Source organism: Macrobrachium rosenbergii, chromosome 47 (genome assembly GCF_040412425.1).
Source record: "Macrobrachium rosenbergii isolate ZJJX-2024 chromosome 47, ASM4041242v1, whole genome shotgun sequence".
Classification (NCBI taxonomy): domain Eukaryota; kingdom Metazoa; phylum Arthropoda; class Malacostraca; order Decapoda; family Palaemonidae; genus Macrobrachium; species Macrobrachium rosenbergii.
In genome coordinates this window covers 22,207,592-22,218,123 of record NC_089787.1, presented here as the reverse complement: position 1 = coordinate 22,218,123, position 10,532 = coordinate 22,207,592, and the positions used below count along the sequence as shown (strand labels likewise).

At 36.2% G+C, this 10,532-nt stretch overlaps 1 protein-coding gene across 1 annotated transcript in view; it reads left to right on the top strand.

The window, feature by feature from the left end:
- Positions 1-7,348, top strand: part of LOC136830612 (uncharacterized) — a 13,955-nt gene extending 6,607 nt beyond the window's left edge. The window contains exons 4-7 of the mRNA XM_067090179.1: positions 2,676-2,914; positions 3,409-3,526; positions 4,100-4,221; positions 4,491-7,348. Coding sequence (XP_066946280.1) covers positions 2,676-2,914; positions 3,409-3,526; positions 4,100-4,221; positions 4,491-4,974 — 963 coding nt within the window. The 3' untranslated portion in view covers positions 4,975-7,348. The remainder of the gene's footprint in view (positions 1-2,675; positions 2,915-3,408; positions 3,527-4,099; positions 4,222-4,490) is intronic.
- Positions 7,349-10,532: the final 3,184 nt, after the last annotated feature.

The window sequence follows — 10,532 nt, the reverse complement described above, 5'->3', positions numbered from 1 at the left end:
CCATGTCCTGAAAATCTTTGAAGGATTTTTATAATTCCTTTTTGATATTACATTAAACCCTAAAATTTAGTAATTATAAGTTCTCTCTCTCTCTCTCTCTCTCTCTCTCTCTCTCTCTCTCTCTCTCTCTCTCTCTCTCTCTCTCTCTCTCTCTCGATTTTTCATTAAAATTACAATATAATTCTTATCTGATATTACTCGGAAGCTTATTTTTTTATTTTTTCTCAATTCTCTCTCTCTCTCTCTCTCTCTCTCTCTCTCTCTCTCTCTCTCTCTCTCTCTCTCTCTCTCTCTCTCTCTCTCTCTTGTTTGAACACCTATCTCTCAGATCCTGGGCGTTGATATGTGTGTATATGAGTGTCCATGTTTATGCTTGAGAGAGAGAGAGAGAGAGAGAGAGAGAGAGAGAGAGAGAGAGAGAGAGCGAGAGAGAGAGAGCGAGAGAGAGAGAGAGAGATAGTAGATGCTGTTTCTGAGACCAATTTCTCTTTTCTAGTATATTTCTCCAAAGTTATATTAAATATAGGTTTAAAATATTTTGTTCCCTTTCTGATATGATTCAATTTAGGTTATTTATTTCTGTTTTTTATTAAAAGTTAATTTCGACATTTTAAAAAATCATAGTTTTTCAGTTATAATATTTTAACAAATTATTTGTCCGTTCCCTGAAAAATCTTTTTCATTTAGGTAATTTATTTTCAAAAAATTTTCATTTACTTCCTTGCAGTCTTTTATTATAGAAAATCATAATTTTCTTTATTATATTTAAAAAAAATTCTTGTTTATTTTCTGTTATAGTTTTTTATTTGGGTAATTTGTTTTAATTTTCATTTATTACTTTGTATTTTTCTACAATTATACACACTATTTCTTCGTCATTGGTAGGTATAATACACGCTCGTTTCCTTACATAACCTTTCAAATTACTTTTGGTTCGTCACGAGTCCATTTCAATTAATTTTTTCCCCAATTTCCAAATTAATTTTATTCTATTTAATTGCTCCCATTAAGTCAAGGTAGTTCCTACCTTATCTTCCTTAATTTACGAACCGTGAAATGACCTTCGTTTTTAGAGAGTCAATGAAGGTTCACGCAAGGTCTGGTGTACATCTCTCGTGACAATCATGCGCGCGAGCGCGCAAAGGGAAAACAATAAGAGGGCAAGTGACTCGCCTATAGGTGACGGAATTGAGATGCGAATCTGTTTGAATTCAAGAGGTATACAGTGTCAGGTACTGGTATATGTATATATATATATATATATATATATATATATATATATATATATATATATATATATATATATATATATATATATATGTATATATATATCATCAACTTATTCAAAATTAATATAATACTCACCTTTTTATAAATGATAACAGATTAAAACTAAACTAAATAACTAATAACCATTGATTTGTTGAATTATGTACCAATTATCATATCCAAATTACTGATAAGTAAATTACCTCATATAATAACTGTTAAATTATTTAATGACAATCATATATTTAGATTATCAGAGAAGAATATTTTTATTTAAATATTAAGAACTGTGTTAGACTGACCAGCATTCAAGTATCCCTTAGTAGCCCATACATGAAATATACAAAAAAAGTGAAAAATGCGTAGAAGTTTCTTCGGAGCAATCGAGTTTTCTGTAAAGCATATAATCAAGGCCACCGAAAACGATTCTATCTTTCGGTGGTCTCGGTATAATGCTGCATGAGCCGCTGCCCATGAAACTTCAACCACGGCCCGTTGGTGGCCTATCCTATATCGTTGCCAGAAGCACGATCATGGCTAACTTTAACCTTAAATCAGATAAAAACTACTGAGGCTAGAGGGCTGCAATTTGGTATGTTTGATGACTGTAAGGTGGATGATCAACATACCAATTTGCAGCCCTCTAGCCTCAGCAGTTTTTAAGATCTGAGGGCGGACAGAAAAAGTGCGGACGGACAGACAAAGCCGGCACAATAGTTTTCTTTTCAGAAAACGAAAAACGAGAATTGATGAAAAACGGATAAAAATTACCACTTAAAACGAATATACTTAATAACAACCAGGGAATAACAGAAGAAAAAATAAAATTCCGAAGCGCGGAAGTAGAGTTAAAACCGCAGAATTGATGCAATATATCCAATCTGCAAAGACCCGTGATTTCCCGTCTCGGTGGTTTGGACCGTCAAGTCTTCATTTTCCGGAATAATGCGTTTTAGGGTGGGCCATTCAATTATTCTACTTCCGGTTGGGGGTGGGGCTGAGTTAATGGACTGTCGGGAGATCTGGTTTGCATCTTCTCTCTCTCTCTCTCTCTCTCTCTCTCTCTCTCTCTCTCTCTCTCTCTCTCTCTCTCTCTCTCTATATATATATATATATATAGAGAGAGAGAAGGAATGTCTCCCACAACTAACCATTTCTAATCAGTCTCATTTTCTATATTACTCCCATTTTCTATAACACCCCTATTTTCAACATTCTCCCAATTTTCTATATCATCCCCATTTTGTATATCTTACCCCTCCCCATTTTTAATATCATCACCATTTTCTATATTACTCCCATTTTCTATATTATTCCCCATTTTCTATCTATCCCTCCGAAGCACCGATATATTATCCCCATTTTCTATACGATTCCCATTTTCTATTTCTTCCCTTCCTCCGAAGTACCAATACAACATCCAAGGAGGGAAGTGTGGCATCTGTGGCGACGCCTGGGACGAAGACCCCCGCCCCCATGAGGCCGGGGGGAAGTACGCCACGGGCACCATCGTCAGGCAGTACACCGAAGGTCAGGTCATCCCGGTCAAGGTCGACGTCACGAGCAACCACAGAGGTCATTTCGAGTTTAGGATCTGCCCGAACGACAACCCGAAGGTGGAGGCTTCGCAGACGTGTCTGAATGAGTAAGGTTTATATTATTATTATTATTATTATTATTATTATTATTAGTATTATTATTATTATTATTACTTTGGACAAGTTATATGTTTAATAATTGATGGTTCTTTAATTATTATTATTATTATTATTATTATTATTATTATTATTATTATTATTATATTATTATTATTATAATTATTATCATTAACTAGTTTATGAAAAGTCCCTCTTTTCGAGAAATAATAGACTGCTTTTAAACAGCAAAAAAATAAAAATTATTATTATTATTATTATTATTATTATTATTATTATTATTATTATTATTATTAAGTTTATGAAGAGTCCCCCCTTTGGAGAAATATTACATTATTCTTCAATAACAAAGAAATAAGATTATTATTATTATTATTATTATTATTATTATTATTATTATTATTATTTTCATTAAATAACAAATAAATAAAAAATATATATAAAATAAATAAATAGGATCTGACCAGAGTCCTTCTCTCTTCAGACATCCCTTATTCCTAGCTGAAGGAGGATTCCAGTACGAGCTCCCAAGATACAATGGCGAACATGTCCTACAGTTGCAGCTGCCCAAGAACCTGACCTGTTCCCAGTGTGTTTTCCAGGTGAGTTCCAGGCGACCTGTTTTGGAAAGGTCATGGAATACTGGATTTTTTCTTATAATTTGGACACTGAGGTGGATAAAGCCTAAAGGGGCCACTGACTTGAAATTCAAGCATCCAAAGGGTATGGTGCTCTTTTGAAAGACGTTACAGGAGGTGACAGAAAGTACAGAAAGAGGAGATCAGTTATTATAAATGAACAAAAATGTACATTGATAAATTAACAAATAAATAGATTAAAATATAAATGAATTATTATAATGCAAGATGAATTGTTTCAGGGTACTAATGCACTGTACCTTTGCTTGAACTTTTAGGGGTTCAAATTGCACAACATATTCAGGGACTGATGGCCAATAACCCTTAGGTCAAATAACCTTAAAAACATGCCCACTAAGCACAGAAATTCCCCATCAGTCCCACATACCCTGTGTTGTGATCCAAGACTTTTGTCATTCCCATAAGCTGACTCGTAGTTCAGAATCAGTATTTTGTCTCTGATACATTGTATATTCGTTTCTGTGATATAACATGGGCTTTTTGGTAAAGGATTTAATATTCTATTTTCCTTTTCAGTGGAGGTACGTGGCTGGCAACAACTGGGGTACTTGCGAGGATGGATCAGGGAATCTAGGGTGTGGCCCACAGGAAGAATTCAGGGCATGCGCTGATGTAGCCATATCTGCCCAGCCCACCTGGTTTGTATTTAACAATTGTTTTAAAAAGCTGATATATTTTGATAGCTATGAGAAATAGCTTAATAATACCCCACCATTATTATTATTGTTAGTTGTAGTAGCTCTAAAAATGCTTATAACTGCCAATTTTGATAGTGCAAACACCAACTATACCTTAAGCTATCATCCTAAAACACTTTAATATCATTTCGAAGTCATCTCACAACTTTACCTTTATAGTATAATGATAATAAGAAGGGAAACTAATAATGATACTGGCACTTTTCCAGGTCGAGCAACGGGTTCACCGAAGTCACAGGATCCAAGACAAAATCCTCGTCGGTGGGGAAAGTCACCAGCAGCTACAGCTGGTATTCCACCCCGGAGCCAGAAGTCAAGCCTACCTTGAGCCCAACAATAAGGCCTCCACCCCCATCGACCTCCCGGACGGAACCTCCGCGAGGAACGACCACAAGCCGTCGAACCAGCGTACGGCGTACGACCATCCTCCCCAAGCGGACGACCACGGCCCCTAGCAGCCCTAGCAGCAGCAGACGTCCCAGGCCTCGCACCACGACTTTGGAGCCAACGTCCTCACGGCCTCCGACGACTCCTAGGCCTGAGCCCGTCCGCTCCACTGAGGAGCCCGGACCGTCGAGTCTCTGTCGTTCGGTGGGAGTCTGGAAGGCAGTGCCTGGCATGGATGAGTGGTGCTTGAGGAACTGTCTTCACACGCCTCCATTCTGCCCTTCTTCTCATTGTACCTGTGATTAGACAGACGAACTGAACTCCACTGCACTACATATGACATAACTAGCTGAATTTTACATTGTATATGGTATACTTTTTGGTCTAAATTCTTCTGAAGTTTAGCAATGACTCTGGAGGAAAAAGGATTTGGCAAAAGATAAAAAATATGTTACCCAGGAGGAAATTTGCGCTAAAGTTCCAGTCAGTTCAGAAAATGACTTGAAATGGACGTTCTCACAAGTTCTGCTCGAGCTTTTGACATAACTGTGGATTTGGCAGATGGGTAAAATGATCAGTAGAAGACCAGAACATGCAAAAATTCTAATCGGTTAAAACAAACGTATAATATAGACATACACTAACTGAGACACAGTAAGACCGACTGCTTACATCTTTGCCAAAGTACATGCCAAATGATGATAGTATTACTCACTATGAAAGTCAATTTAATGTACGAGTAAGGAGAATATCCAGTGTGTCATAAAATGCTGACGATTAAGTTATAGATTATGTATTAATCATATGTAATGCTGACACAGCATTACGCCCTTTTCTGAGTGGACGAGTGTGATGTTATTGGTGATTTGCAATTAGGTGGAAGCGAGTGTATTTATGTTCGTTCGAGGCAGACAGTCTCTGAAATGATCATTATCCTTGTCAGGTTATTCAACAACAAGGTGCTTCCACACTTCAGTCAGACTTGTCATAAACACATGTTGGAGACTTATTGCATACATATCACAGACAAGTTGGACACATGTCGACGACAGTAAGCAGAGAAAGGCTCTTGGTCAAATGCTAGATAATCGTATAAAACACTGGTTAGGGTTACCAATTTATCACTGACCTGTATTTACCATATTTTTGATATGTGAGAGACTTATCACAAACAAATCACAAACAAGTTGGGCACATGTCGACGACAGTAAGCAGAGAAAGGCTCTTGGTCAAATGCTGGATAATCGTATAAAGCATTGGTTAGGGTTACCAGATTATCACTGACCTGTATTCATCATGTTTTTAATATGTGAGTGACAAGTTACCATGTTTTTTTGCAGTGTGGAAGCATCCTTAGGATATGAGTACCCAAAACAATTACAATTTTCTGTTGATGTGTCCTGTACAACATAGCGAAGGGATTCTGTTATGCGGCCTTGAATTTCCATGATTTTAAGAGCTGACGTCAGCAAGATCTGACTTCTCAATTGGTGAATTGTTTATGAGAATCAGATGCTGGTTAGGCATTTTCACAATACAACCCTTAAGCACCAAAAAGACTGAGAGAATCCAATATCTTTTATGCTTTACTTTGAAGAGTAACAGGTGCGAAAGCTACTGACTTCTCTCATGCAAAGTAGGTCCCAAATAATTCTGGAAGGAGACGTTGGTTACCAAATATAAGTCCCTTGGACCTTATGTGAAATCCACTGGGCATATTCACCACTTCTTTGCACTGAGATGATTGCAATAACCTGTTAACTTCTGATAAGTTTCCTAATATTTTCATAAGATCAGGATTGACTGTACAGTGGGCTATCATTAACCCCACCTGGCATCTCATCAGTACAGGTTCGAACACCACCAGGGAAGGAGAATTTACTCATTCATTTACTCATTCAAATAATTTTGGGAAACTTAGGAATTTTGAGGTCATTGTTATCATTTAAAATCCATTAAGTATTTTCAAATCTATATTAAAAAAATATAACAATTTAATTTACAATGCTGATGACTCTTCAGAGGCAATTTTCATTAAGGAATTATGTGACTACAAACTGCTTTGTCAATCTTGTATTTCCCATCATCATGTTATTGATAGGAAAGTTGGTGATGATAAGTGTTGTATCTGCTCTGTCATCAGGAAAAACGTTCACTTTCATGTGTAGAACATTGTTTACATAATTACTGAACTGTCATCATAATGCTATTGTTAAGAAAGCTGGTGATGATACGGGTTGTATCTGCTCTGTCATCAGGAAAAACGTTCAGTTTCATGTGTAGAACATTGGTTATATAATTACTGAAGTGTAAAGGACACGAAACAATTAAATATATTAAAGAATTATCATGTAATCAAACTGTAATGGCTGTAAATTACACAAACCATATACTGATTTTCTGTCACAAAGCAGAGCACGAGTCATTTCATAATGTATTAATCTATCAAGGGACAAGAAATTCTGTACTGAAACATATCCTGTTTCAGAGTACAGACTATAAGTCAGCCTACACTGTATAATATCATGTATTTATACGATTCTGTAATTGTATTTTGTAACTTATTTTGCACCCATTTCTATTTATCTGAAATCTAGTTTTGTGAACTATTTATCTTAGAAATAACTTATTTTTCTCCCCTATTCCTAGTCAATAAAGAATGAATTCAGTAGAAAATAGTTTGATCTCTCTCATTATTTACCTACAAATTTTCAGTTTACAATTTTATCTCAGGACATTGGTTTACAACCTAACAACTGTTCGACATCATCACGTTTACCACCCCCTCTCTCTCTCTCTCTCTCTCTCTCTCTCTCTCTCTCTCTGCCTGTCTGTCTGTCTGTCTCTCTCTCTCTCTCCCAGATTTCAGTTCCTTCATTAGTTCTTCGACATCATCATGTCTCTCTCTCTCTCTCTCTCTCTCTCTCTCTCTCTCTCTCTCTCTCTCTCAAGCACTGGGCCACTTTCAGCCATTCATTAAACACTTGAGACAACGAAAAGAGGGAGTTGGAGTGGCTGGACAGCTAAATTGAGGAAAAGAAGGGGGGAACGGAGGTAAAGTATAAGGTTAGAAACAGTGTGGGTACAGTAACGGATCTAAGGGACGCCACAAACGACCTTCGGTAAGGCCTAACGGTGCACAAAGTGAGGTGCACCGACGGTACTGTACCCCCTTACGGGGATCCTACAGTTAGGATCTGTATTTAGCAAGAAATTACAAATAATTACAAGTCAGATACTGCCAGAGTGGATACAGAAGAGACATAAGACAACAGTTTAAAAACAATATTTTTCTTTTCACTCAGCGACGCCACATACATACATACATAGCCTACACACATACATAGGCTTACATACATACATGCACGCATACATAAACACACATACACAAAGCATTATAAAAAAAAGCATTAGAGGCTCGCGGTTCTTGCTTGAGAAAGAATTATCTAAAAAATAGGCCTTGTCAAGATAGATCGAGAAATGAGAGAGAATTGTATAATATAATAATTTAGGCACCCATAAAATTTACGTTTTCTTTATTTTTTCTTTAAAAGAAAATGGATGTAAATTGAACGTAAACTACGATATATATCTAACCAAAGGCTCACGTCTGTTCTTTAGAAGCTGAAAACGACATTTTAATCATTCTTTGGAAGCAGAAAGTGAAATTTTAGTCATTCCTTGAAAGCAGAAAGTGAAAATTTAATCATTCTTTGGAGGCAGAAAGTGATATTTCTTCATTTTTTGGAAACAGAAAGCGACAGTTCCATAACTTTTTGGAAGCAGAAAGTGAAATTTTAATCATTCTCTGGAAGCAGAAAGTGACATCTTAATCTTTCTTTGGAAGCAGAAAGTGAAATTTTAATCATTCTCTGGAAGCAGAGAGTGAAATTTTAAATCATTCCCTGGAATCAGAAAGTTAAATTTTAATCGCTTTTTGGAAGCAGAAAATTACATTTTAATCAATCTCTTGAAGCAGAAATTGATATTTCAATCACTTTTTGGAAGCAGAAAGAGATATTTTAAACGTTCCTTGGAGGCAAAAAGTGACATTTTCTTAATTATTTGCAACCACGAGGCGACACATTAATCATTCTTTAAAAGCAGAACTTGCAAGAACAGAGAGAGATTATAACCAAGTATTTCTTGCTAGTTCATTTATAATCACTGGTGTCTACTAGCGGATCCAGGGGGCGGGGAGGCGGGGGCGGGGGCGCCTACCTGGGCACGTACCCCCCCATGAAAAATAATGACAAAATAATAATATTGAAGATTTAGATAATAATAAACATAAATGAGAAATATAAAATGGAAAAAAATCTATTATACAAATAATAAAATATTGAAAAAATTATATATGTATATAAATATACATATATATATATATATATATATATATATATATATATATATATATATATATATATATATATATATGTGTGTGTGTTTTTTTTCTAGATCCTCTAGTGCTGGTGTCGATAACCCAAGGGCCTGAAGGGCGGGGAGAAGGGGTGGGTCCTTAATTAACGAAATATGGCCCATACCTGGGCGATTATTGTGCACCTGATACCCATCACCTGTGGGGAGGGAACAGGTGGAATTTTGGGGGAGGTCAGTGGGTCACGGCAAATTAGGGTTTAGCCCCCTCTACCTGGGTACCATAGATGGAACATTAAAGATAATATCTAGGGACTATAGATGGAATATTAAAGATTATTTTTTTTTATTTTGTCTTTTAGTTTTCTAAAAAGAAAACTATTGTGCTTTTTATGTGTATCCGTCCGCACTTTTTTCTGTCCGCACTTTCTCTGTCCACCCTCAGATCTTAAAAACTACCGAGGCTAGACGGCTGCAAATTGGTATGTTGATCACCCACCCTCCAATCATCAAGCATACCAAATTGCAGCCCTCTAGCCTCTGTAGTTTTCATTTTATTTAAGGTTAAAGTTAGCCATAATCGTGTTTCTGTCAACGATATAGGAAAGGCCACCACCGGGCCGTGGTTAAAGTTTCATGGGCCGCGGCTCATACAGCATTATACCGAGACCACCGAAAGATAGATCTATTTTTGGTGGCCTTGATTATACGCGGTAGTGGCTGTACAGAAAACTCGATTGCGCCGAAGGGACTCCGACGCATTTTTTTACTTGTTTATGACTGAGATTGATAATACGGGTTATTTCCTGTCCTTTTTCAGAGAGAGAGAGAGAGAGAGAGAGAGAGAGAGAGAGAGAGAGAGAGAGAGAGAGAGAGAGCAACTGAAATTTACGTAATTCGATACTTTTAATCATTGGGAAAATGGGCTTTTGGTTAAATTTTGTTATATGACCCTTAAAATATTATCGTCATATATTATCATAAATACTTTTAAACCTCTCTCTCTCTCTCTCTCTCTCTCTCTCTCTCTGTCTATATATATATATATATATATATATATATATATATATATATATATATATATATATATATATATATATATATATATATATATATATATATATATATATATATATATATATATATATATATATACATACATACATATATATATATATATATATATATATATATATATATATATACATATATATATATATATATATATATATATATATATATATATATATTCAAAATTCAAACTCAGGCCGAGAATTCCAATGCAGCACCTCTACATTCATCACTCAAGCACAGCAAGGCACACCTGCTTGCCAAACGTGCCTTCAGACGTCCCAGGAACAAAGCAACGACCCCAAATTAAGGTCCACCGCCAAAGCAAAACGTCCCGTGGGCAAAGGAAGTCGCATTGAACCAATTTGAGGGGAGGGCCACCTGTCCGAATCTCCGTTAGTCTCGTTTTGGGGGTC